Source organism: Sceloporus undulatus, chromosome 6, assembly GCF_019175285.1.
Source record: "Sceloporus undulatus isolate JIND9_A2432 ecotype Alabama chromosome 6, SceUnd_v1.1, whole genome shotgun sequence".
In the NCBI taxonomy this organism is placed as follows: Eukaryota; Metazoa; Chordata; class Lepidosauria; order Squamata; family Phrynosomatidae; genus Sceloporus; species Sceloporus undulatus.
The window spans coordinates 146005522-146032736 of record NC_056527.1 but is presented as its reverse complement, the minus strand read 5'-3'; the positions used below and the strand labels follow the sequence as shown (position 1 = coordinate 146032736).

Here is a 27215-nt window from a genome sequence, read left to right as displayed (position 1 = left end):
CCATTCCTAGTTGTCTTTGTCACCTCTGGACTCAGGCAGCCTCTTCGGAGCCATCTTTCATCCCAGTCTCTTCCTTCCAGGCTGGCTTGCGTTGCTCCTTCCTTTCCTTTCAGGGGCGGTTTGGGGATGGAGACCGTTGTGCCCTGTCCAGAAATAGAAATCCTATTTCTGTCTAGGATTTGAGGGTTTCTTTTGTAATCTGGAGTCTGTGCATTCCTTGTCCACTCTTTCCCCTTCTGAGACCAGAAGGGTTCCAGGTGTCTGTCTTTGCTCCCGGATAGATGCTGGGAGCCCTGATCCGCCTTCTGCAGTGTAGCCATAGGCAGGCCTGGCCTCCTCCTCCTCCTCCTCTCACAGCTGCTCTTCCCTCATGGCTTTTCCTGTTCAAACAGGAGGCGCTTGCTTTCTGTGAGCTGGAGGAGGAGGGGGCTGACTTTGCAAGCCCCCCTCGTGCAGCCATTCCTTCTGCCCAGCGCTGCCCAGTGATGCTGAAGGTAACCCCTGGCTGCCTGCCTGTCTGTGTATACCTGGAACCTGGCTGGCTTGCATGCATGCACGCATGGGTGCTCTCTCCAGCACTTTGCTTGCATGGCTGCCCCGCCACCTCAGAGCCTGGCCTCTGCAACAGGCTTTCTGCCATTTTCCACGGGCGCACAGTCGTGCATATCAGAGTCACACATGTTGATGGGGCCTGTCTGATGCTTCCCACTGAGATTTCTTCCACCTCCAGCACTCTTCCTCATAGCTGAAACTCCATCTCTGCTCTGCTCTGCTCTGTATTATGGTTATTTCTGATCAGATTTTTGGTGGCCGCGTGACCTGGATCGTGTTGCTTGAGCTGTGGGGCTGAAGCCCAGATTCCATCTGCCAAGGGCTGAACCCTGAGCCACCGCACACCATGTGCGGTGGCACAGAGAGGCTGCTTGGTGTGCCATGCTTGTGGCCCCAGCTGCAGCATACATGCATGTGTGTGTGTGTGTGTGTGTGTGCAAGCACATGACTGTGGCACCCCTCAGTGCCCCCAACCTCGCCTAATCCTCCTCCTCTTTGCCCGGCTGCTTCTAGGAGTATCGGGGGCATCCAATGTTTTGGGGCCTTGCAGCCGCATGCCAGACACTAGTGCTCCTCCTGCCATCCCCTCACCTCTGCTCCCCTCTGGCTATGAGGTACCTGCTCCCCCCCCCCCCCGATCTGCTTCTCTGACTGCCCCCCACTTGTGCTACCACCTTTGGGGCTGGGGAAAGGGGAGGCCTGGTTCCATCTTGGGGACTGTCCTTCTGGGGTGCTATGGGTGCCTGGGGAGGAGTCGCAACCCACCACATGAGAGGAGGGCAAGGTGGGTGTGCAGAGGGGGGTACCATCCCCATCAACCCCTCCCCCTTGATTGCCTTTTGCCAGGCTTCTTGGGGCCACCACCACCCCGTAATCTCTCTCCAGCTTCCTACCCTCCGTCCAACTCTCATGGTGGCACCTCTCATCTCTGTCCAGTATGTGACCACCGATCAGCTGACGATAATCTTGGGGAGTGTCCAGGCGGCCATAGGGCTGCCCTGGACCCCCAGCCCCCCAGATGCTGACTCTGCTCCTGCTCTGGCTCCTGCTGCTTCTCTCCTGTAATGCTGCCCTCCTCTTCTACTTGCACCCAGGTTTGTGCTTCTCCTGCAGGCTTGCTCTCCATGCCCCTTCCCTGCCTGCTTCCTCCTGCAGGGCCTCTGGACAGTGCAGCAGTCCTGCACTCTGGGGCAGGAGGAGCCTTAGGTTTTGCCTTGCAATTCCCAGGGAGTAACGGGAATGGGTTTGTGTGCGTGAAAGAGACACTGAGGGAACACAAAGGCATTTCCATGAACTCTCCATTAAATCCAGAGCCTGGCTCTAATTTCAGGCTGGAGGGAGAGCTCCAGGTATACCCAAAGGACTCCTTCCACCTCACTTCCCTTCCAAGACTAAAAGGGGGTCTGTATATCAGGATTCCCCTCCAGGTCAGGCCTTGAATTGTTGAGACAGGCAGCCCAGGTCTCCTGTTCCCTTCCCTCCAGCTTTCTCATGTCCTCCTTTGCCGCTCATCCCTGCCCATCAGTCCTGCTAAGCAGGGAGCCTGGGGCAGCTGGACTGAGCGCTCCCAGCTTAGGCTGCCCTGCCCCACCTTCCTTCTCCTGCCTTCCTCACTCCTTTCTCTGCACCCACTCCCTCCAGATCACATCATGTGTTCCTTGGAACCTGGTGGACATCAGACCCCCCCCCCCCCCCAATCTTCATTTCTTTGACATCTCTCGCCAGGTCTATCATCGCTCCAAGGTAGATGGTGCCACCCCTGGCAGCCTGGCATGGTCCAAAGGGGGCATGTCCTCTTCTTCCCAGCTCAGCATCGCCACCCTTGGACGCAGCCCCTCACCCAAGGTAGGGCACAGTGGTGTGGCCCCCACTCGGCCTGAAAGCCCCATATCTATCTGGTGGATCCTCTGCGGCTTCTGCCCCCAACCTCTCAAAAACACATAGTCAGCCATGGGTGGGGAGAGGTTCCTCCCCCCCCCCCCCCCCCAGTACAGTACCTTAAATCTGGCTGTTGTGGTTGAGGAGTTGCCCGCCAACACAGGAGTATAGCTCCCACCCCACCCTAATCCTCTCCTCACTCTGGATAGCCGGACTCTGAGGCTGGCATCCTGCAAGTGACATGGGTGGGCACTACTCCTATGAAATGAGTTTTTGGCTGATGCATAGCAGTCATATGCATAAGTGGAATTAGGTGTGTGGGCCATTGCAGTTGTGCATTAGAGCACATAGAGCAGCCTGTGAGTTTGCATTGCCTCTGTGCATTGGACATGGCAAGTGCCATGTCCCCAGACAATGCCTGCAGGTACGGCGGCGGCCCCCCATGCCCCCCCACACCCCGACAGCAGGCAAGCAGGGCCCCCTGCCACTCCAAGAATGTAACTGGCGAGCCCCATAGCTGGATAATCACTCAGGGGAGGAGAAACCCTTCCCCACCCGCCCAGTGCTCCCTTTTTCTCCGGGCTCCTTCTTGCCTTACCAAAAGCAGTGCTTGGCTTCCCCTTCCTCTCCTCAGACGCCAACCCCCATGGGCTCCCCCAGACTCCCCCCCTCCACAGGGCCCATAGCAGGGAGGGATCCTAGCCATGACTTGTTGTACGGCTTCTGGGAGCGGTGAGTTGTCAGTCATGTGCATGGATTAGGGATCCACATATATCGCCCGGCATTGGTATTCAGCCTAGGGCTCGTGTATCATAACTCCGCTGTTGGATATTTATGCTACTCTGGGGTGATGTAGTATCTGTGTGTGTGAGAGAGAGAGGGGTTGTCCTGGCTCCACATCCCTTTTTCATCTTGCAGAACACCCTGACCCCCCAGAACAGCGGCACCGGCAGCCTCCCTCGAAACCTGGCCAGCACCCTCCAGGACATTGACAGCAAGCGCCAGCTGGCCCTCCAGCAGAAGGGTGAGTCTGGGGCTCAGAGTGGGGAATAGGGTGAGGGGACGTCCAAGGATAGCAGGCTTGATGTAAGGGAGGTTGGGGGCGATGGCCAGCTGCTTTGCCCCTTGCCTCCCCAGGCTGCCATGGGGTGGGAGTCCAGAGCCGGTGCTGAGCCTCCCTCTGCCATCCCTGCCTGCCTGTCTGCCCCTGGCGCTCAGCCTGCCTCTGTCCGGACATCGTCGTCTCCGCAGGGCAGCAGGTGATAGAGGAGCAGCGGCGGCGGCTGGCTGACCTGAAGCAGAAGGCAGCAGCCGAGGCACAGTCCCAGTGGGAAGCCCTGCACGGGGGAGGGGCGCCCCTCTTCCCCCCCACATATTCCCCCCTCATACACCACTCCATCCTCCATCATCCCCATCGCTCTCCACGGGGGCTGGCCCTGCCTCCCGACGATCCCAAGCACCCCTACGACACCCTCAGCCTGGAAAGCTCTGACAGCCTCGAGACCAACTTCTCCAACAGCGGCAACTCCGCCTGCTCCCCAGACAATGCCTCCAGGTACGACGGCAGCCCCCCATGCCCCCCACACCCTGACAGCAGGAAAGGAGGGCCCCCTGCCACTCCAAGAGAGGCTGGCCAGCCCCATAGCTGGATCATCACTCAGGGGAGGAGAACCCCTTCCCCACCCACCCAGTGCTCCCTTTTTCTCTGGGTTCCTTCTTACCTCGCCAAAAGCAGCGCTTGGCATCTCCTTCCTCTCCTCAGACGCCAACCCCCATGGGCTCCCCCAGACTCCCCCCCCCACAGGGCCCATAGCAGGGAGGGGTCCTAGCCATGACTTGTTGTACGGCTTCTGGGAGTGGTGAGTATGCTTCTCCATCCACCACCCATTTCCTCCATCTGACATTCGCCCTGCCATGGTTGCCAGCCAGATCACAGCACTGGCTCCCCTGCTTGGTTGAGCTGCAGCAGAGGAGAAGGGGGTCTCCTGGCTCTGCCTACTGGCTTGGTGACTCCCAAAGGGCCCAGGGTATTGAGAGGCCATGGGTCTGGCTGGGGGAAGCTGTCTGGAAAGTAGAGCTGCCCGGTTGGGATTGGGGGGCAGGAGGAGACTGGGCCAGGTGCACCGGAGGCAGTGGAGGAGGTGGGAGCAGGGCCAGTGACATTGTGGCTTTGCCGTTTAGTGCCAGTGGGGCCGACACAGGGAAGATCGAGGAGATGGAGAAGATGCTGAAAGAGGCCCATGCGGAAAAGTCACGCCTGATGGAGTCACGAGTGAGGGGCAGGGCAGTTTCTAACCACCCCACCCTGCCACAAAAGAATGCCTGCATGCCCCCTTTGTGTCTTAACCTTGGTGCTGTAATACCCAAACCCCTCTTCTGTGCATTTGGAGAGATGCCAGGATTGCACCTTTCTCTTTGCTGCCTGGCACTGCTGTTGGGCTCCTGCTGCTGCTGCTATTGGGGGTGGGGTTGCTTTGTTTTCCACTAAAATTTGCCAGGGAGTCTTGGCCCCCTCCCCCACTGCCGGTACCTTTTCTTTACTTTTCCCTTGTGGCTCTTGGCAGTCAGACGGGTCATCTGGGAAAGGCCTTGGCATGGCTAGGAGGGGAGGGAAGGGGGAGAGGAAGGCAAGGCAGGGTCGCTTGCTTACTTGCTTTCTGTGAGCCTAATGCCCTTCTCCCTTGCCCAGTATTCTTGCCATTGTCCTGGAGGTGGCTTGGGTGGAGGGCATGCCTGGGTACAACCTGGTCTCCTCTGGCAGGACCAGGAGATAGAGCAGAGGCGCCAAGCCCTGGAAGATGAGCGGCGGAGGCGGGAGCACCTGGAGCGACGGCTGCAGGATGAAACTGCCCAGCGGCAAAAGCTCATTGAGAAGGAGGTCAAGATGCGAGAGAAGCAGTTTGCCCAGGTACGACTGGCAGGGAGGTAGGTGTCTGTGGGATCCAACAAGGCGATTGTGCAGGTCACTTCTGGAAAGGTGTGAAGAATCTCCAGGCTCTGAAAGCTTGCAACTTTCAGACCACCTGGCCCTGGAAGTGGGGCTGGTCCACACCTGGGCATCAGTGGGCCCATGGTGTGAGTCCTTGGGGAGCCACATCCAAAGCCATGCCACTTTCCCATTGGCAGGCACGGCCTCTGACCCGCTACTTGCCCATCCGCAAAGAGGACTTTGACCTCCGCCTGCATATTGAATCTTCGGGCCACAGTGTGGACACATGCAGCCACGTCATCCTCTCCGAGAAGATGTGCAAGGGCTACCTGGTCAAGATGGGGGGCAAGATCAAGTCATGGAAGAAGCGCTGGTTTGTCTTTGATCGCATGCACCGTACCCTCTCCTACTATGCGGGTGAGCAAGGAGGGCAGGAGGTGTGACTGGGGGGAACCTATGGGGCCTTCACCTTCTGGGGCTCAGACCAGGGCTCAGACCATCCCCTCCACCATTCTTTCTCTTCACTGCAGACAAGCATGAGACCAAGCTCAAGGGCCTCATCTATTTCCAGGCCATTGAGGAGGTTTATTATGACCATCTCCGGAGTGCGGCCAAGGTGAGCGGAAAAGGAAGGAGTGGGGCAGAGTGGAAGGCTGCCTTTTGGGAGCTGCCCCCCACACACACACAAAAAGGGGGCTGGAGAGGCATCAGGGGGTGGTCAGCCCTCGGGTCAGCCTTCCTGTCTCTTGCCCTTTTCCTTCCTACTTTCACATTTCTCTCTGCCTCTCTCCTCCTTCTCCTCCTGCAGAAGAGGTTCTTCTCTCTCAGCCTGGCCAGTGTAGGTACCACCCGGTTTCCTTGGCATGCCTGATGCCTCTGCCCCAGATTAACCACGCTCTTTGCCAAGGTCCCTCACTAACAGAGCCTCCCCCAGGGCTGCGATTCAGCAGGCAGAGGGAGTTCAAGTCTCCTGCATGACCTCTAGAAATAATAAAAACCCTTCTTTCTTTCGCTGAAAATAGCCTCCAAAATATGCCACAGTGGGGTGGGAGTCCCAAACGTGCAGTAAGATTAGTGTCTCTGTGGCAGCTGCCAGATCCAGATGGAGAACCAGGGCAAAACCAACATAGACTTTTGCTCTAAGCCAGAGAGGTCAGTGGCCGCCCAGCAGCCTGCCATGCCTGCCCTTCCACTCAGGAAGCTCAGTTGCCTTCTATCCACAAGCCTGCTGGCTACTAACAGTTCCCCTGAGTGGCCACTAACTTTCCCCTTGTGGCTTCTGGGGTCTCTAACCTCTCCTCCCCGCCTGCCCCCCAAAGGCCCGTTAATGTTCTGTTTTTCTGTTTCCTTCTAGCACCTAGCAGACTTTCTCCCTGCTCCCTTCAGTGGAGAGGTTGGTCTTGATGCTCCCCCGGAGGCTTGGGGGGTTGGAGTGGGGAGGAGAAGAAGAGGAGTGCCCTCTGGGGCTGTCTCTGTTAATGGACTCTCATACCTCCAATTGGGGTTGGGGGGGGGGCTGGCAAGGTTTGGAGTCTCTCTTTCCTTTCCCTCCCTAAGCTGATCCCTCTTCATTCTGACCCTGACTGAATGTCCTCCCTTCCTTCTTGCCATTTGGAGGTTAACCACCAGCTTCAGCTCCAACTACAGTCCAGTGGGTCAGGGGGATGGGCATGGGGTGCCCCCACAGCCCAGTAGCCAGACTCTCCCTTCTCTTGACAGAGCCCGAACCCAGCTCTGACGTTCTGCGTCAAGACCCATGACCGCCTCTACTACATGGTGGCTCCCTCTGCCGAGGCCATGCGCATCTGGATGGACGTTATCGTCACGGGTGCTGAGGGCTACACACAGTTCCTGAACTGATGGCTGGAAGATCCCAAGAGGAGGAGGAATGACCAGGGGGCGGTCTGCACCCGCATGGCTTTGGTCTCCTCTCGGTCAGAATGATGCCTCTGCTTCTCCATGAGGCTGATCTGGAACTGCTGGGAGCTGCAGGGCGCCGGGAGGCTGCTTTCCTCGGTAAATATGGTGCCTGCCTCCCCCCTCTCTGCCCCAGACTGCAACAGGGCAGCCACGTTTGCCCATTAAACAGCCAAGAACTCCACTCCAGCTGCTCAGTTGAGCCCAGGATTAGCCCTACTCCATGTATATGGGGAGGTTTTCCTCCCTCCCTCCCTCCCTCCCTCCCTTGCAATTGATAGCAAGTGGGCTGGACAGAGGAAGAGAGAGAGAAGTGGCAGAAGTGCCATGCTGCAAGACTGGAAGACAAAAGGTGGGTGGTGTTTCAGCTCTGCCCTGTCCTCCATCACTACCACTACTACCACCACCATGTGCCTTGGGGGGCTGGGGTCCCATTCTCTTCCTGGTCAGCATTGGAGGGCATTGCTAGGGACCCTCCTTCCAGCGAGCAGCCCGTCCCTGCCTTGGGATGGTTGCCATATTCAGTTACTTTGGAAGAGGCACAAGTTTTGCCCAGAAGTACCGTTTTAGACACCCAGGTTTGAAAAACAGGAACACCAGCACCCAGAATTGCTCTCTCTTATGGCTTAGGCCAGTGGTGCTTCCTATTACTTGGAATGTGGGGGGGGGGGGCAGAGAATGGGAAATAATAAAGCTTTTTATCTACAATATCTTGAGAATGCTCCCTACTTTGCTTTCCTTGCCAAAAAGACTGCCTGGATCTGTCAAACATGGGGGCATGACTTCCAAATGCATTCGGAGCAGGACAGATCCAGAAGTGAAGGAGGACGCGGGAGCATCGCAGAAATGTTGAGACTGGTAGCCATGGCTGGCTAATCTGTTCTCCATTAAAACCAACACAAACACACACAAAGTGGCAGCCATCACACCTTGTGACAGTGAGTTCCGCAGTTGTGGGGCAAAGCCATGAATCTACCACCCTTCTGGGGATGTGTCCCCATCTTCTAGCAGCACAACATCCCACCATGTTGTAGTTGTCAGGTGTCTTCATGGCAACTCTCACTTCTTCTTCGTGGTCTCTGCGAATCACACAAATGGGTTTATTCTGCGCCTGCGCAGCAATCTTCGGAAACTTCTAGAATCTCTAGGCAGAAAGCAATGTATCTTTCTGCAACTTTTTGGCGGTAATTCCGCCCACCCATATATAAGGCCCCTGGTGGCCCGCTCCTCTTCAGTTCCTTCATTCCGCCGCGCTAAGCAGCTCGAGGAACTTCGCTAGCAATTGCTTGCTCCTGTGTATTTGAATCTCTGGCTTTGAGCTTCGGACTTTCACTTGACCATTCTCTCGGACTTTTCCTCGGCTTGACGACTTTCTCTGATTTCGGCTTGACTTCGGACTGGTAACAGACTCCTCTTACCATGGCCTCTTTCAAGCAATGCACTAAGTGCGGGGTGAAAATCCCCAGGGCCGATGACCACGACAAGTGTGTCCTCTGCCTGGGGGAGGCACACATTCAGGGCAGTTGTGCCCACTGCAAGGCCATGTCCGCCCAAGCCCTCAAGAATAGGGACCGGACTCTCAAGGCTGCCCTCTATGAGAGGGTTCTCAGCCAGCCTGGCGGCTCTGGAGCCTCTGGGGAAGCGGACGCCCCCAAAGCCCCCAAGAGAAAGGGGGAGAAACGCTCCGACCGGGACAAGAAGCGGGCTCGCTCGACCTCCCCGCCGGCCAAGAGCCGCCGCAAGGGGCCCCCAAGCACGGTCTCAGTGCCTCCGCCTGAGTCGAGGCCAGTACCGTCGACATCGCCTGTTCCTGAGCCGGTGAAGACCCCGACTCCGTCTCTACCGGCCCTCTCCCGTACGGTGCCGCTCGAGCCCAGAGTCCTCCTCACCAGTCACCTCTCTGTACCGGCAGATAGCCTACAGATTGTGAACGTGGACTCTGCATCGGAGGGAGAGCTTCAGGACTCCTATGCTCCATTCTCCCCTCAGAGGCCAAGGTCAAGATCCCCCTCGCCCTCGCCAACCAGACGACCACGCTCTGCCTCACGGGACTGGGCCACGCTAGGTACCGAAGCTGACGAGGCTCTGGCTGCACACCATCGCCCCCCTGCAGATCACGATCGGGACCTCTTCCAGGCGTTCCCAGATCTCGTCCACGATCAGCGCACGGGACAGTACCTCATCCCGGTTGACCCGTCCCGCCTTCGCCGGGACCTCCGTGCTCACCTTCAAGGCCGTCGTCCGGATGATGACACCTCCCGCCGGGATGACCGGGACAACCTCGGGACATCCGACTCTCTCTTCAGACGGCGGAGCCCATCCCCCTCGAGGTCCGGCTCGGGCTCTCCTCGTTCCGCATCTCCCGTCTCGGATGAGGATACCCCGTTTGTGCCTCAGGGCCCTTCTGTCCCTTCGCCCACGGATGACGTCAGGGCCTTTGCCGACAGGGTCATACAGATGGCTGACACCCTCAAGCTGGAAGTCGCCCATCCGGAGGACGATGCTCTCGACCCGGTGGAAAGGAGGATCCACAGCTCTGCTCCGGCCCCACCAGCCCTGGCCTACCTCCCGTCCCTGGAGAAGATCGCCAAGCGCTCTTGGGACGCCCCAGCCACCATCCCGTCCACTTCGCGCAGGATCGAGAACCTGTATCGGGTCACTCCATCCACCCCGTCCTGGCTGTCGAACCATCCCAAGCTGAATTCAGCTATTGTTGAAGGGGCCCAGTCCACCTTCGCCCCCAAAGCCTCGTCCTCGCCCGTAGACAAGGACAGTAAGAAGCTGGACGCCTTGGCGAAGAAATTCTACGCTTCGGCTGCTCTAGATCTCAAGATCGCGAACTACGCGGCTTGCATGGGGGCCTACGTCCAGTCCCTGGTGAAGAAGATGGATCCCACCATTGCTGACTTGCCCGAGGACAGGAGGCGTATGATGGCGGCTCTCAGGAACGAGATCCACCTGATGGCGGGACAGCAGATCATCTCTGCCAGGCACTCCACGGATTGTGCATCTAAAATCCTCTCTGGCTCCATAGCTCTCCGCCGCTATATGTGGGTCCGGTCTTCAGATCTTACCCCTCAGGCAAAGGCGGCTATTGAAGACATGCCCTTTGACAACTCGGGCCTCTTCAATAGGGACACGGACGAGAAGCTTAGCTTCAGGTACCGGATGAAGACCGCGGCTAGGAAGCACGGTATGTCCTCCGTACCGTCCAAATCTCCTCGCCAGAGGTATCCCGGCCAGCGCCCCTGGCACTCAGGAGGCCAGGACCGTTTTCAGCCCCAGGACCGTCCTTACCACCAGGACAGTAACCCCCAGGGCCGATCCTCCCAGTCGCCTGCTCCCCCACCGGACAGGCGTCAATCTTCCCAACCCAAATACCAACAGGGGTATAGGAAGAAGGATGGCCGGGGCAAGAAGAGGTTCTGATGTGTTCCTGCGCACCTCGTCACCTCCAACAGGCTGAGCCCCTTCTTCACCACCTGGGCCGCCATTACTTCGGACTCTTGGGCACTTAACATCGTCCGAAGGGGTTATGCCCTAGAGTTCTCTGAGCTCCCGCCAACCGGAGCTTTTGTTTCAACCGTCCCCTCGGACACCCTTCTCGACGAAGTGCGCACCCTCTTAGACAAAGGCGCCATTGAACCTGTCTCCCCTTCTGAGTTCAACCGGTGCTTTTTTTCCAGTTACTTCACTGTACCGAAGAAGGACTCTGGCCTCAGACCCATAATGGATCTTCGAGCCCTTAATAACTTTATTGTTTACAAAAAATTTAGGATGGTAACTCTTGCTTCATTCTTACCACTCCTACAGGAAGGCTACTGGTTCGTGACGCTAGACTTGAAAGATGCTTACTTTCACATAGCGATCCTGGAGGACCACCGCAGGTTCCTCGCCTTCGCTGTTGGATACCAGGCGTATCAGTACAAGGTCCTTCCCTTTGGCCTTTCCACAGCTCCAAGAGTCTTCACGAAGTGCATGGCACCCGTGGTGGCTTACCTACGTCAGAAGGGAATCACAGTCTTCCCGTACCTGGACGACTGGCTCTTCGCAGCATCCTCAAAGGACGCCCTGCTCAAGCAGCTGGATTTTGCCCTATCCCTGCTACAAGCACTAGGACTACAGGTCAACTTCGACAAGTCCAACCTGACTCCTACCAAGCGAATAGACTTCATAGGATCAACACTGGACTCTGTACAGATGAGGGCGTACCTTCCAGAGACAAGGTTCCAAGCCCTCTGTGCATCTCTGCAGCCCTGCCTCCGCCGAAGACGCCTTCAGGCCCGTGCAGTTCAAGTCGCCATGGGGCACCTGGCCTCCACCACTTTCGTCACACTGTGGGCCAGACTGCGCCTCAGGCCCATTCAATCTTGGTTCCTCTCCGTGTTCGACCCCGTCCGAGACACGGCTACCAAGTTGCTCACCATCCCGAGAATGGTACAGAGGTCCTTACGATGGTGGCTCCAATCCGACAACGTCTGTGTGGGGATGCCATTTCTACGCCCTCAGCCAGACCTCTCCCTGACTACGGACGCCTCCCTGCAAGGATGGGGCGCCCACACATTGGACCTTACAATAAAGGACAGACAAGGACGTAGCCAGGATTTTGGGAAGGGGGGGTCAAGACTAAGTGCCACCATTTTGAGAGGCTAAGAGCCCCCCCCCCCCCAAGACACAAAAAGAGGGTCGAGCGTTTACCCTCGACACCTTGATGGCACCACTTTAACTTCCGTTATGGCTTCGTGCAATGGAATCTTGGGAACTGTAGTTGAGTCATCTGTCAGGTGCCACAACAAACTACAAATCCCAGCATTTCACAACATGGAGCCAAGGGCAGTTAAAGTGGCATCAAACTGGATTATTTTTTCAGTGCAGATACAAACTGAGTCCTTCCTCTGAAGGTGTTTACATCAGATAAATTCAGCTCGATAAAGCAAAGTGCAGCTGCTCACGCAATGAGTGGCAGCCACTCTGTTCATGCTCAGAGACACTCTGCTCATGTTTTGAGACACTGTATTCCAACATCTGAGCTGAGCTACGAACCCAGACTGCATCCACACATTTCATTCCCACTTCCAAGAGGGATTTTTAATTTTGAGATACACACACACACACACACACACACACACCTTTTAATTCCAAGACCTATCTATCTATCTATCTATCTATCTATCTATCTATCTATCTATCATAATTTTTAATTCCAAGCCATTATACGTTCCTTTCTTTTTATATTAAACAAACCCCTTTAAGAGAATCCTATTTTGGGAGAAAGGCAGGGTATAAAATCAATCAATAAAAAATTATAGTGCAATAGTCCATCAGTGCATGGCTTACATTATAAGACTTTATACCTTTATACATTTAAAAACTATTAAAATCACAGTAGGCTCAGAGTGCTACAGAATCATGGAATCATAGAGTTAGAAGAGACCCCTAGAAGGGCCATCCAGTCCAACCCCATTCTGCCATGCAGGAACTCCCAGTCAAAGCATCCTCAACAAATTATGTAATGGAGGTGTCCATCTGCATTGTAGAAAGATATACTATAGATTAATGCTATGGAAAATCACCACCTTGAGTCTGTATATTGGGAGAAAGATGGGATATAAGAAAATAACAACAACAACAATATCTAGGTATTGTAGTTTTGTGAGACATTTAGCCTTCTTTGTCAGAGAGCTCTGGTGGCACAACATACTACAAATCACAGGATTTTCCATAGCATTAAAGCAGTGTCGAACTGGATTATTTCTGCAGTGTGCAGCCTTATTAAACTGCAGTTCCCATCAGTCTGTGGTGCTGCTGGATGATGGGGCCTGCAGTCTAGCATTGCCTGGAGCAGGGCCATAGGACTCCGCAGCCACGATTCATCATCTTAGATTGATTCCATATATTAATTAATTAATCATAAAAACATAGAGTCGGAAGAGACCCCACGAAGGGCCATCCAGTCCAACCCCATTCTGCCATGCAGGAACTCTCCATCAAAGCATCCCCATTGACATGCTGAAAAAGGGCCAGCTAACTGTATTTTATTCTATTTGTCTTTTAAAAAGAGAAAAAACAAGGCTGGAAGGAAGCCTCTTGCCTTTTTGCATCACAGACCCACCTCCTTTTTGTTGTTGCAAAAATCCAGAAATGACTGTTTTTGAAAACCTGAGTCCATTCTCAGGAGAAATGTCCAGAGTAGAGTCTGAGTCTCCTTTCTCTGGACTTCCAAAACCCCAAACTGACCCTGAGAGCATCTGGTCTGACCCCCAACTCAAGGAAACTTGGAAATCCTGAAGGTTTAGATCAATTACTGAATTATTGAATTATACAAGGCATAGTGGTCTCAGAGTTTTGCTGAAGCTCATTATGCAGAAGCACAACATTATTTTAAAAATATTGTGCATTAAATTACCTTCAGTCTATGTCTATGAGATGCATATGAGACATACATGGATCCCATCTCCCAGTATAATATCCCATTAGACATACTGTATATAAATATACCAAAATCTGAAAAACTCCAAAATCCAAAATACATCTAATCCTCAGCATTTTGGGTAAGGGATATTATTATTATTATTATACTATATTGTACATGGATATAACAGCTAAAACACCTTTCTTTTCCTTCTTTTCTTCAGTTGTCCCTCCCTCTTATTCTTCCTTCCTTTTTTCCCTTCCTTCCCTTCTTCTTCCTTGGGAGGAGGAGGAGGAGGAGTGGAAGCTGGACTCTGAAGGAAACGAAAGCGAAAGGAGTCACAGGGACTCCCTCCCTCCCTCCCTCCCTCTCTCTCTCTCTCTCTCTCTCTGAGCTTTACGGTCTACCAGCTTCTTCCTCCTCCCTCCCCCCTCCATTAAAGCCACGGAGCAGAACGAAAAGAGGAACTTTTGTTTTGTCTTTCCTCTGTTCCCTCGCCGTGGTTTTAATGGCGGGGAGGGGGGAGGAAGGAGCTTGAATGCCCCCAGGGCCTGATAGGGGGGGTTCCGACCCCCCCACCCCCCCCCCCCGGCTACGTCCTTGGGACAGATGGTCACCGGCAGAAGCTACTCTCCACATCAACGTATTGGAGATGCTCGCCGTAGAGAAAGCACTCAGAGCCTTTCAGGCGGTCCTCGCGGACAGGGTGGTGCTCCTTCTCACCGACAACACCACCGTCATGTACTACCTCAACAAACAAGGCGGTACGAAGTCGAGGACTCTGCTATCAATCACCATCCACATTTGGGAATGGTGCATAGACCACAAGATCCTGCTACAATGCATCCATCTGCCCGGCGACCAGAACGACCTGGCAGACCGTCTCAGCAGGTCATCATCCACCTGCCACGAGTGGAGACTGCATCCAGAGGTGGTTTCCCGACTCTTCAATCGCTGGGGAACCCCCCTCCTCAACCTGTTTGCCTCCCGGCTGAACACTCATACCGTGAGATTTTGCTCACGGTACAGAGACCCAAGATCGGAAGGGGACGCCTTCCAGGTTCAAATGGACCCAAGGCCTCCTGTACGCCTTTCCTCCGTTCCCTCTGATCACAAGGGTCTTCTCGAAAATGTTGGCCGACCACACGGACACAATCCTGGTAACGCCGTGGTGGCCCAGACAGCCCTGGTTCGCCCCGCTCCTACAACGGGCGCAGGACCATCTCCGCCTCGAGCACCGGCCCGACCTGCTCTCGCTCCACGACGGGCTAATTCACCATCCCGAGATACAATCCCTCCCATTGGTAGCATGGAGGATCTGATCCTGAGGACACTTCCATCCAGTGTTCAGGACATCATCAAGGCAGCACAGAGACCATCCACACAGAGGTCCTATGCCTACAAATGGGATAGGTTCTTAACCTTTCTACAAGCAAGGGGCATTCCACCATCCCGTGTCTCCATCCCTGTAGTTCTGGACTTTCTCATGACCTTAGCGGACGCAGGTCTCTCCTTGAGTTCTATCAAATGCTACCTGTCCGCCATTTCATCTCACTACCTGTTTCACAACAAGCCCTCTCTCTTTGGGGATCCTCTCGTAAAGAGGTTCCTTAAGGGATTCAACAATTTGCACCCACCAATTCTAGACCCTACACCACAGTGGAGTCTAGATACCGTCCTGGCACAGTTGGTGTCCAAGCCCTTTGAACCCTTAGCTACCACGGATCTGAGACTCCTGACTTGGAAGACGGCCTTCCTGGTAGCTATAATGTCAGCCCGCCGAGCTGGTGAATTGTGTGCCCTGAGGATGGACCAACCCTTCCTCTGTTTCCACAAGGACAAGGTGGTGCTCCGTACAGACATCACTTTCTTGACAAAAGTGGTGTCTGCCTTCCACATCAACCAGAACATTGTTTTGCCGACTCTGGCTCCTAACCCGACCACAGACTCTGAACGTCAGCTCCATGCCCTGGATGTCCGCAGGGCACTGGCATTCTATCTGGACAGGACATCTCCTTCCAGGCGTTCGGAGAGACTTTTTTGTGTGCTACTCCGAAGCCAAGAAGGGGCTGCCGGTATCACCGCAGAGATTCTCCAAGTGGGTGGCCAGCACCATCTACCTCATGCAACTAGGGCGGTAGCTGCATCGTCAGCCTTTTTGACGGGGATTCCCCTTGAGGATGTGTGTAAGGCAGCTGTCTGGTCCCAGCCATTGACATTCATTAGACATTACAGGTTGGATGCATCCTTTGGGAGGGCAGTGTTACTCTCTGCTATGCAATAGACCTGTTGCACTGTTAATAAATAACACAGTTGTTTGGTTTACATACTTTATTGATTATGTCATTTATTGGTTATTGACACTCCCTCCTCCACTGACTATAGCTCGCTAGTCTAAACCCATTTGTGTGATTCGCAGAGACCACGAAGAAGAAGAACAGGTTGCTCACCTATAACTGTGTTTCTTCGAGTGGTCATCTGCGAATTCACACAAATCCGCCCATCCATCCCCTCAGTGTCTGCTCATTTGACAACGCTTGTTGCCGCGCTGATTAGCGGCTCATTCGGAACTGAAGAGGAGCGGGCCACCAGGGGCCTTATATATGGGTGGGCGGAGTTACCGCCAAAAAGTTGCAGAAAGATGCATTGCTTTCTGCCTAGAGATTCTAGAAGTTTCCGAAGATTGCTGCGCAGGCGCAGAATAAACCCATTTGTGTGAATTCGCAGATGACCACTCGAAGAAACACTGTTACAGGTGAGCAACCTGTTCTTACGGTGACCCTGAGCCAAAGCTATGATGGGGTTTTCTTGGCCAGATTTATTACTCAAAGGAGCTTTGCCACCATGGTCTTCCTCTGAGGCTGAGAGGTTATAACTTATCCAAAGTCACCCCTGTGGGTTTCCATGACTGAGCAGAGGGGATTCGAACTCTGGTCTCCCAGAGTCCAAGGAAGGGGGAGCAGGTAAAGCAGGGCAGAAGAGGAATATGGTGGCTCTAATATCATATCTCCACACCATATTCCTCTTCTGCCCTGCTTTACCTGCTCCCCCTTCCTTGTGTCAGTTGCCCATTTTCTGCCCTTTCTCCATCCTGCAATATTCTTTTGGGGTGCAAGGACAGAAAGGGTCATTATCAACCCCAGGGGTAATTGGTCGCACCATAGAGTGGTATCTCACCATTACAATGTCCCAGTCTGTGCCTGTGCCCATGGACTCCCCAGTAGCAGGAGTGGGGAACCTGGCCCAGTGACCCCCAAGAGGGAAGCACAGCTGGCTGTTCTCTTTGCTGCTGGCCTGTGTGAGTGGGAATGTTTGGCCAGACACTGCTGAACTACACGGGGTCCCCCCTGACGTGACTTCTCTATGGGGCTTGGCAAGGTGTGCGTGTTTGTGTCACATACAGAAACACACAGGACAGATAAGCAGGAAGATGGCTTTATGCCTCATATACAGCCTTGGGAACAGAAGCTCTGCAATTCCTTTTGGGGAGAGTCCCTATGTCAAAGCTAGCAGGAGGCAGGTGCAAATCCAGAGCCAGATGCCAGTCAGGGGAAAAGCAGAGGCAGAAGTGAGGTGGTCGCCATAGAGGTCCAGCAGCTTCAGAGCCACTCCATTGGTCCAGCCGAAGCCCTCCTGCAGTGGGGGGGGGGGGGGGGGGGGGGCTGGGGGGAGGGGGGGGAACCCCGGGGGAGGGGGGGGGGGGGGGGGTCGCCATTTTGGCTTTTGGGGTGGCTGTGTAGGGTGCCTTACCTGCACTTCATACTCTCCCCCTCCACCTGGCTTCCCATCACCTTGAACATTATACTATGGAGAGAGAGAGAAATGGGTGCTGACGGAGTGGGGTGGGGTAGGAATTGCCAAATTGCCAGAAGAAGAATCCCACTAAGAGCAACAGGGGCAATCCCCCCACCCCATTTTCTTCTTGCTCTGAAAGCAGGTTGGGATGGAGGTCAGCATCATTCAGGGAGGAGGAGATGTGTTCATGCTGATGGGGGCATAAAAGGTGGGGGGACTACCCCATGGCCCTCCAGGGAGCAGCTCTGCCTCCTGGGAGACCAGCCTGGCAGAGGCTGAAGGGGGCAGGAAAGGGGAGGAGAGGAGAGGCAGCCTCTCCCTGGGCATTGCCAGTGCCTCACCTTCTCAAACATGTTCTGGTACTTCTGGTAGACAGCCAGGTTCATCTTCACCCATCGCTGGGCCAAGGAGAGGGCCAGCTCTTGTGCCCTGGGGGAGGAGGACTTGGCCAGGCCTGGAAGAAAGAGGTGGGATCCCTTGTCAGGCATGGCTGGATCCAGCCTTGGGCTCAAGGCCTGAGCTGCCAGGTCTCATAGGTGGTGACTCCACTCAGCAATCCGTCCCTGTGCCAAAAGGGCTCTTCATGGTGCTGAATCCTCTCCCCAGAAGGCATTTAAAGCGACCCTAAGCTTGACGCAGATTCACCACAGGGGGTCCCTGACATGGAAGTCCCCAGCCGCCACCCCCTGGGAACATTCTATGGAGCTGAGACACACCTACAACTTGGCTTCTGAAGGGAAGGAGAGGACAAAGGGGTTTGGGGAGTCCAGCTGTGTGCTGGGGAGACTTGGCAGCAACTGGACAGGGTAGCCGTCACCCCATAAGCCCTCCTCTGCCATGCACCTGAAGGACTTAGGGACCCTACCTGCCCTGGGACATCCCCAACTATTCCCCCAGAAGTGGCCAGAGAGGGTGGGGCTGGGGAGGGGGCAAGGGGCTTACCTCCAACCACCATGTCCTGGAGGGGGGCCCATGCATTTGGCAGGTCCCACTGTTGGCCTGTGTTTGCCAGGGAGGTGGGCAGTCCGTTCCTGTAGGACAGTGCTGGGCTCCTCTGTGGGCAGATGGACAGACAGGCAGGTACACATACATGGGGGGGAGGCGCATGGGAGGGCAGCAGAACAGAAGGGGCTCATGGACTGAGAGAGACTGGGACAGACACACAGATGGAGGTGCAGGCAGAAAAATATGTGCAGTGTGTGCCTAGGGGTTACAGTATATTTAACATGCAAAGACTGTCCCACTGGTCCTGCAGGCCCCACACATGGTCCAGGTCTTCGCTGCCCGCTTGCTCCCTTTCAGACCTCCTCCCTGCTCACCTCAAGGTAGCGGAGGGCACTCTCTGCATGGGAAGGACCCACGCCACACTCTGCCCACAAAGGTGCCAGGTTGGTTGGGTAGAAGGCTTGGTTATGCCTCTGGCGCAGGAGGTTGTAGTCCAGCCAGATCCCAGCCTCCTTGTCCCAGAAGACAGCCTCCATCGCAAGCGCCCGCTCTTCATGAGCCGCCTGGAACCGACTGGCTTCCTCAGCGTTCCCTTCAGAAGAGACATCACCACCACCATCAGTTGGCATCCTCAAAACCCAGCCTGGCACAATAACCTATAAAGCCCCACATGGCTTAGGGGCAGTCTGTCTGACAGACCATGGCTTGAACTCTGTTGTTAGCTTTGGCCAGCATAGACCCGACTCCTACATGTTGACTGACCATTCAGCAATGGATTAAACAGATCCACTCCAGCAATGCCTAACCAAGAGGATGGCAGCTTCCCTCACCTCCTGTGAGTTGTCCTTCCTCTTGTGATGTCCCTTTTTATAACTGTATGTTTTAGATTGTTTCTAATGATGTTAAAAATCCAATTCCATTTTAATGTTGACTTTTTGTATGTTTCAACTCTACAGTGGGCCCTTGGTATAAGCTGGGGTTGGTTCCCCAGGACTCCCTCTGGATACCAAAATCCATGAATACCCAAGTCCTATTAAACAGAATGGTGTCGTAAAATGGCATCCCACATATAACGTGGCAAAGTCAACGTTTGCTTTTGGGGATTTATATTCGTAAAAATATTTTCAAGCCATGGATAGCTGAATGCATGGATAAAGAATTGGTGGATACAGGATGCTGACTATATTATGTTTGTTTTCATTTGTAAGCTGCCTTGAGCTGGCTTGGCACAAGATTTCTTCCCTGGTTTTAGGAAGGACCATGATGTTGGGGTATTGCAGGGAGGCCATGTCCTTGTTTGCTTGGCAAGCAGCCCCAATTTAACCTCCACTGGCCAGAGTGGGAGGTTTCACTGGGGATATGGAGCAGAGGGACACCTGGCTCCAATGCTAGCCCTCACCCAGAGTCCGGTGGAAGGAGGCCAGCAGCTTCTCGACTCTGCAAAGGATGGCGTTCAGATCCACTGGCACGATGGCACTGGTCCTGGTGTCTTGCAGCGTGGCCTGGAGTGGTGGTGGCCCTGGCAAGAACCAGCGGGAGGAGAAATCCCAGCCAGACTCTGCCCCACTGTGGAGCTCTGACCAGAGCATCTGTTGGGCTCCTGCATGAAAAACCAGAAAGTAGGTGGGGGGCAGTCGGGGGGGGGGGGAGAAAGACGTCAGTTTCAAGGGAAGCAACCAAGCTGTTGCCACCCCCTGGCTCTTCCCCACCTGTCCCTGCTTCACAACAGCCAAGCAGTATGCAGGCATGCAACTTGGAAGCAGGGGAAACTGGGTATTGCAGTCACTGGGCAGGCATGGGCTTCCAGAAGAAGCCTGACACCTTCCTTGCCTAAAAGTCTGAGCCCCATCCCAGAAGTGGGATGATGAGGATGATGGTGATGGAGCGAGTTACCTTCATCCAGGCCGGCTGCCACTTCCACGTCCTTCATGTAGGACTCTGGTCTGGGATCCCAATCAGGGAGGAGAGAAGAGAGATGGCAGAAGAAGAAGGTGGTGGTCTTTGGGGAGACCTGGCCTCAGTGGCCAGCCCACCCTCAGCTCAAAGCAACGTGCCCCCAAGCCCCATGGCAGCCCCCTCACCTGGGCTCCCCCACCTGGACGTGGAAGCGATTCAGAGAGTACTCCCGGCCCCCCAGGGAGACGTTGATTGCCCTCTGCTCTTGCCAAAAGCGGTACTCGGCCTCTAGGAGGGCAATGTTTTTCCTGGAAAAGGCAGTCATGACCTTGAGTGGCAGTTGGGGACAGAGGGCAGAATGCATCCCCTTGAGGAACAACCCTGACAAAATGGAGGGCCCTGGAGACCCACAGCAGACCCACACACAGACACCCACATATGTCTGTGAAGCACCAAGGCTGGAGGGGGCTGGCTCCTGCTGCTTTCCTAAGGCAAGGGCTCCTGGTCACTCTCTGAGGAAGCAGCCCCTCCATGAAACCATGTGCTCAGCCAAGGTCCTTGGTCACTGAGTTTGGGTTTTTGAAGAAGGAGGACAATGACTGGGAAGGAAGGGGAAGAACAGGGCTGCCTACCTCAGGAAGCCTGTGTTGTTTGTGTGTCTCAGGTAGCTCTCTACCATCAGGCTGAGCAAAGGGGGCTGGCTGCGGCGCTCATAGTAGACCCGGCCTCCATTGGGGATGTGTCCCAATCTGTCACCAAGAATCAGCAGCAACAACATTGGTGCAGGTGCAGGCGTGTGGTCAGAGTGGGCCAGGGGAGACAAGGCTTGTCCCTAAAGGCAAGCCCCCTGCCCCACTACTGGCCAGCCTTCCCCCTTCACACCCCTTGGAGAGGGGGTCCAGAACAGAGGCAGGAGGGAAAGTATCGCCCACCCATCCCTCCTTCCCTTTTAGCTGCCATGCACCCCTTGCCCAGCACCAGAAGGACTCTCACTTCTCCACCAGATGAAGGAAGTTCCTGATCATGCCCTCAGCCGTGGTGGTCATGTTGGAGAGCAAAAGGCCTTCGATGACCCAGAAAGAATCCCTGCAGGGAGAGACCAAGGCAGTCAGGGAGCAGACCTTTTGCAAAGGCAGCACCCACGCTGCCAGACATGCATAGGTGTTAGGACTTTCTCGTCTGGTGTGCAAGCACGCATGCACACACACACGCACATGCACACACACACAGGCCCTGAGCGCCCCATGCTGCTCACCAGTAGTAGTATTCAATGAAGCGTCCCCCCGGCACAATCAGAGGGTTTGGCACATAGATCAGGGAGTGGCGCTCTGGGCTAGTTTGGACCTCCGGCTTCATCTGGGAGGCAAAAAAGAAGGTGGGAGCCTCTGCTCTGGGACCCCCATGGCAGCCATCCCACCCCCCAACTGGCCCAGGTGGCCCCTTGCAACTACCTTCCTGCCCAGCTGCTTCCATTTGCTGTTGAGGGCCTGGGCCCAGGACCGCAGCCTTTCATCTGAAATCTTCTCCAAAAATGGGGGGCTAGAAAGGAGTCAGAGGGGGAAAGGGCAGACAAGGGAATTCAGGGTCAGAGGAGGAGAGAAAGGACCTTGTTTGTTGTTGAGCCATAGGAAGCCGCCAGAACTCATGGCCTCCCAAGGGAAAGCCAAGGAGCCGCTGCAGCTTCTCTTGCTTCTCTGAAGACGAACCACCGCTTCCATGATTTAAAAAGCCTGGCTGGAAAAGCCAGTCACATCAGGGGGATTATTACGTATTTTGGATTATTGACAGAGCGCCTATCAACAAACACTCTCAGTGCGACTGATGGCAAATGCATAAAATCTGTTTTGAAAAAAAAAAAGGTCGTAAAATGAAAAGACAACAGAACACAACAAAATGGAGCAATAAAACATAGAATCATAGTTGGAAGAGACCCCAAGGTCCAGTCCAACCCCTTGCCATGCAGGAAATCTCAATCAAAGCATCGCCGACAGATGGCCATCCAGCCTCTGTTTAAAGACCTGCAAAGACAGAGACTCCACCACACTCTGAGGAAGGAGTGTGTTCCACTGTCGAACAGCCCTTACTATCAGGAAGTTCCTCCTAATGTTGAGCTGGAATCTCTTTTCCTGCAGCTTGCATCCATTGCTCCATTGGGTCCTAGTCTCTGGAACAGCTGAAAACAAGCTTGCTCCCTCCTCAGTTTGACATCCCTTCAAATATTTAAACAGGGCTATCATATCACCTCTTAACCTTCTTTTCTCCAGGCTAAACATTCCCATTTCCCTAAGGCGTTCCTCGTAGGGCATGGTTTCCAGACCCTTCACCATTTTAGTCGCTCTCCTTTGGACACGCTCTAGTTTCTCAATGTCCTTTTTAAATTGTGTTGCCCAGAACTGGACACAATATTCCAGGTGGGGCCTGACCGAAGAAGAATAGAGTGGCACTAATACTTCCCTTGATCTAGACACTATACTTCTATTGATGCAGCCTAAGATCGCATTGGCCTTGTTAGTTGCCGCATCGCACTGTTGACTCATGTTCAACTTGTGGTCTACTTGGACTCCTAGATCCCTTTCACATGTTGTCTCTTTAAGCTAGGTGTCCCCCATAATCCTATATCTGTGCATTTCATTTTTTCGCCCTAAGTGCAGTACCTTACATTTCTCCTGGTGAAGTTCAATTTGTTAGCTTTGGCCCAGCTTTCTAGTCTATTGAGGTCATCTTGAATTTTGATCCTGTCCTCTGGAGTATTAGCTACTCCTCCTAATTTGGTGTCATCTGCAAATTTGATAAATATGCCCCCAATTCTGTCCTCCAAGTCATTGATGAAGATGTTGACTAGCCCTGGGCCCAGGACAGAACCCCACTGGACACCCCACTGGTCACTTCTCTCCAGGATGAAAAGGAACCATTGCTGACCATCCTTTGGGTTCGGCTGGTCAACCAATTACAAATCCATATAACAGTTGCCTTGTCTAGCCCACATTTTACAAGCTTGTTTGCAAGAATGTCATGGGGAACTTTGTCAAAGGCCTTACTGAAATCAAGATAAACTATATCTACAGCATTCCCTTCATCTAACAAGCTGCTAATTTTATCAAAGAAAGAGATCAGATTTGTCTGGCATGACTTCTTTCTCTGAAACCCATGTTGACTTTTTGTGATTATGGCATTGCCTTCTAGATGTTCACAGACTCTCTTTTTAATGATCTGCTCCACAATCTTTCCTGGTATAGATGTCAGACTAACTGGATGATAATTGTTGGGATCCTCTTTTTTCCCCTTTTTGAAGATGGGGACAAAGTTTGCCCTCCTCCAGTCTGCTGGGATTTCTCCTGTTCCCCAGGAGTTCTCAAAGATTATTGCCAATGGCTCCGATACTACATTTGCCAGCTCTTTTAATACCCTTGGATGTAGTTCATCTGGTCCTGGAGACTTAAATTCATTTAGATTAAGAAGGTATTCCTCTACTATCTCTTTACTTATTCTGTGCTGAAATCCCCCCATTCTGTCCTCTGCTCCTTTAGCCTCAGGTTGAGCACCCTTTTCCTTTTCTGAGAATATTGAGGCAAAGAAGGTTTTGAGTAATTCTGCCTTTTCTCTGTCTTCGGTTTGCATTTTGCCATCTTCTCCACGCAGTGGCCCTACCGTTTCCTTCTTCTTCCTTTTGCTGTGGACATATCCATAAAAGTATCTCCCTTTTGAGAAACTCCCATCCATCCTGAACTCCCTTCTCTTCTAGTATTCCTGACCATGGGATCACCCCCAGTATTTCTCTAAGTTTACTGAAATCCGCTCTCCTAAAGTCTAGAATGTGTGTCTGACTATGCTTGGCTTCTCCTTTCCACTGTATAACTAACTCCAGGAGAACATGGTCACTTCCACCTGAGGATCCTTCACTTTTCCCATTGTGGGATAGCCTGTGGAAGTTCCTGAGGAGCCCCATCCAGATAACGGAAGCCCCTCACAGGGACCCACAAAGCCCCCCACTCACCCCAGTGGTTCATAAACAAGATGGGGGGAAGCCGGAAGAAGAAAAGTCCCTTAAGTGATTTTATATTTTATGTTGTGTATATTTTATGTGACTTTATATTTAGACATTTTAATCATTTGAATTTTATAATAATTTCAAAGGATTTATCTGTGAGCCGCCTTGGGTCCCTCCAGGGAGAAAGACGGGATATAAATGAAATAACTAAATACAATACAATACAATACAATACCTGTCTGTCCAGTCGAGAGGCACCCAGTTGTCCAGCTCCTGCCCCGGAGGAGAGAAATAGGTCTCCACAAACGCTGCCAGCTGCTGCTTGGACAAGGTCCCTCCAGGTGTGGCATTCACTTGCTGCCAAAATTGCTCCAGCACCACTTCTGCGGAAGGAAGGAGCAGGGGTCACTAGGGCTGGGAGGGTCATTCATTGCTGTTTGGGAAGTATAAGGATCTTTGTTTTCTGGCCCCCTTAAATTTTGATTTACAAGTGAGAAATTTGCCATGGCTGTAGCCTCTCTTAACTTGTGGTTTCTCCCCTCATTCATACCTTTTCTCATCGTGACTATATCTGATGCCACTTGGCCAAAATGCCCCCGTTTTCCTCTGTGAAATGTTGGAGGGTATAACACCCGCCGTCTCCTCTCTCACACGCACATTGTGAGATTGCGGCAAGAGCTTCTGTCAGGGCATTCCTGCCCATCACCTGTCACTTGCCCATTCTCCTGCTTCTTTTCATGAGTTATGCCCATCTGGCATCTGCCAAACAATGGCCTTCAAAGCTAAGCATAATCCACCAAGGTGGTTTGACTTCCTTCAGAAGCTGGAAATCCAGGTCTCCTCTGCCAAAATGGCTTCAGGGTGAAGAGGAGGCCCAGCCCTCTCTCCCACCCCATAAGCCAGCAACCGGAGGGCCTCCCCATGCCCTGCCATTCACCTGGGCTGGCCTTCAGGGACATGTCCACAAAATGCTTGTCATCTTTGAAGAGCTTGGCTGCCTGGACTTGTTTCAGGAGCTCCCCGGTGCAGTAGATCTGGCTGAGGGAAAGCAAGTTCTGGTCACGGTCAGAGCAGGGGGCTGGATAGTTGGCCCTTCCAGCTCCTTATTCAGGGTTCCTACTGGGGCTGAGTTGCATACAGGGATGGGGGGCTGAAACTACAAGGGGGTGTTCTTTGAAGGAGCTGGAGACCTTTAGGCTGCTGAGGGCAGCACAATTGGAGGAGAAGGCAGGCCAAGAAAGTGGGCAGGTAGGTTCCCCTGAAACCATGGGGAGCCAAGGCTGCCGATCAGTGTGGGTAGAAAAGGATCAGCGGACGTGCCTACAGGGTCTGACTCAGTGGCACAATGATCCTGGCAGCCAAGGGACAGACAGGTGTGAAGACCATGGTAGCCTGGGCAAGACAGACCCACTCTGGCTGAGAAGAGAAGGGTCACTGCTCCAGCCCACCCCAACTGGAATTGTCCCCTCCACCTGCTATGAGGGACAGGCCCAAAAGAGTTGCTTGGAAGGAACACACAAAGCAAAATTTCAGGTGCTGAGTAGATAACTGGGGAGAGGAGAGGCTGAGTCCACAGCATTACAGTTGCTGGTGCCTTTCACCCCTCAGCAACCAAGATTAAATTCAGGTTACTAACGGACGGGGAAATGTGAGAGCTATGGAAGCTTAGAGCTGGAAGGCTTTGCAAGGACCAGCCAGTCTCACCCTTCTGCCATGCAGGAATCAAAAGCACCCTGGACAGACAGCCACCCAACCTCTCCTTAAAGACCTCCAGAAAGTCCACTGCCTTCCCAGGCAGTCAATATTCTACTCTTGAACCCAGCTTATTATAGCAAAGAAGCTCTTCCTAACGTTTGGGTGGAATCTCTCTTCCTGTCACTTGAATCCACTGCTTCATGTCCTACTCTCTGTAGCTCCACGGTGCCTTCCCTCTCTGCTTGCCCAAAAGGGCATCCCTTGTACCGTCTCCCATGGTCATGACCTGCTATTTCTAAGGCAGCCCAAGGTGATTCTTCCTTTCTCCCACATTGTCCTGGCTTGCCCCCCTTGCCTTAATTCCAGAGGATTTAGCACCAGGACAAGCGGTGCCCTAAAGCTTCCCACCTGCCACCATCTCACCTGTTGCAGGGTGCCAGGAGGCTGCCAGCCAGTGCCTGCTGCCCTAACAGAGTGCTGCAGAAAGCCAGAAGCAGCCACATGGCTGGGTCCGCCATCCCAGCAGAGAACAACTCACAGGTTTCTGCTAAGGAAGGCTGCAGGCCTCACACAGCCAAAGTCCACCTCGCCCAGACTATTTATAGAGGCCAGAGGCGTGGTCTGGGCTGCCTGAGAGAGAAGAAGGGCTGGGCACCGAAGAGGAAAACCTGGGGCTTGGCTGTGGGGGGGGGCATATGGCTCCCTGGGGAACCCATCTGTTTTTATTTTGCCCCAAATTCCCCCTCCAGGTCATGGAAGGCAATTTTTGCCACTTTGCAGCCTCTGTAGGGACAAAAAGTGGCATTTTTTCCAACAGGAAACGGCCCAGAGATCAATATCTGCAACACTTTGGCCTGTTACAGACTGCCAAAATAAAGCTGCTTTGGGTCTCTTTGGAGGTATGCCATTTAAATGATGCATGGGTCCTAAGAGTCTGGAGGTCGCGCCAAAGCCACACTCCATTCCTAAGCACTGGAGTGCAGCTTTGGTGCCCACCCCTTGCGCCTCTCCCCCTCCTCTGGCTGCCACAGAAGGGTCCTCTGCCCAGCCAGACCCCTCACAGGCAGCTCCAGCCCCAGAGCAGACAGGGCAGCTGTGGGGGGGGGGAGAACTCATTTCAGCTGCTAAACGCCTACAGACAAACCTCACCCTCTCATCGTCTTGAATCTCCCCCACACAGAACACAACACAACACAACCCACGCAAGA

The 27215-nt window shown here is 53.8% G+C and overlaps 3 protein-coding genes across 14 annotated transcripts in view; 2 read left to right on the top strand and 1 right to left on the bottom strand.

The window, feature by feature from the left end:
• PHLDB1 (pleckstrin homology like domain family B member 1) overlaps positions 1–7984 on the top strand; it is a 36654-nt gene extending 28670 nt beyond the window's left edge. For 4 of the 12 annotated variants that reach the window (XM_042473156.1, XM_042473159.1, XM_042473152.1 and 1 more), the window contains 11 exons: positions 393–494; positions 2278–2397; positions 3349–3454; positions 3682–3985; positions 4612–4702; positions 5192–5338; positions 5557–5776; positions 5890–5975; positions 6168–6197; positions 6714–6752; positions 7079–7984. In XM_042473156.1, coding sequence (XP_042329090.1) covers positions 393–494; positions 2278–2397; positions 3349–3454; positions 3682–3985; positions 4612–4702; positions 5192–5338; positions 5557–5776; positions 5890–5975; positions 6168–6197; positions 6714–6752; positions 7079–7219 — 1386 coding nt within the window. In that variant the 3' untranslated portion in view covers positions 7220–7984. The remainder of the gene's footprint in view (positions 1–392; positions 495–2277; positions 2398–3348; positions 3455–3681; positions 3986–4611; positions 4703–5191; positions 5339–5556; positions 5777–5889; positions 5976–6167; positions 6198–6713; positions 6753–7078) is intronic. The other 8 variants (XM_042473149.1, XM_042473155.1, XM_042473153.1 and 5 more) reach the window with 6 other exon arrangements.
• A 137-nt stretch (positions 7985–8121) lies between these two features.
• On the top strand, positions 8122–11914 carry LOC121933435. The gene is made up of 2 exons (XM_042473160.1): positions 8122–10469; positions 11090–11914. The coding sequence occupies exons 1-2, from the start codon at positions 8696–8698 to the stop codon at positions 11872–11874; spliced, it is 2559 nt and encodes an 852-aa protein (XP_042329094.1). The 5' UTR covers positions 8122–8695; the 3' UTR covers positions 11875–11914.
• A 5193-nt stretch (positions 11915–17107) lies between these two features.
• On the bottom strand, positions 17108–26592 carry TREH (trehalase). Its single transcript, XM_042477167.1, has 15 exons — positions 26431–26592; positions 25250–25350; positions 24548–24695; positions 21776–21863; positions 21580–21680; positions 21318–21410; positions 20957–21073; positions 20510–20632; positions 20322–20371; positions 19828–20028; positions 18803–19020; positions 18426–18537; positions 17825–17937; positions 17439–17492; positions 17108–17321 (listed from the first exon to the last, which is right to left on the bottom strand). Exons 1-15 carry the CDS (start codon positions 26523–26525, stop codon positions 17184–17186), a joined length of 1752 nt encoding a protein of 583 aa, XP_042333101.1. The 5' UTR covers positions 26526–26592; the 3' UTR covers positions 17108–17183.
• Between the last annotated feature and the right edge of the window lie 623 nt (positions 26593–27215).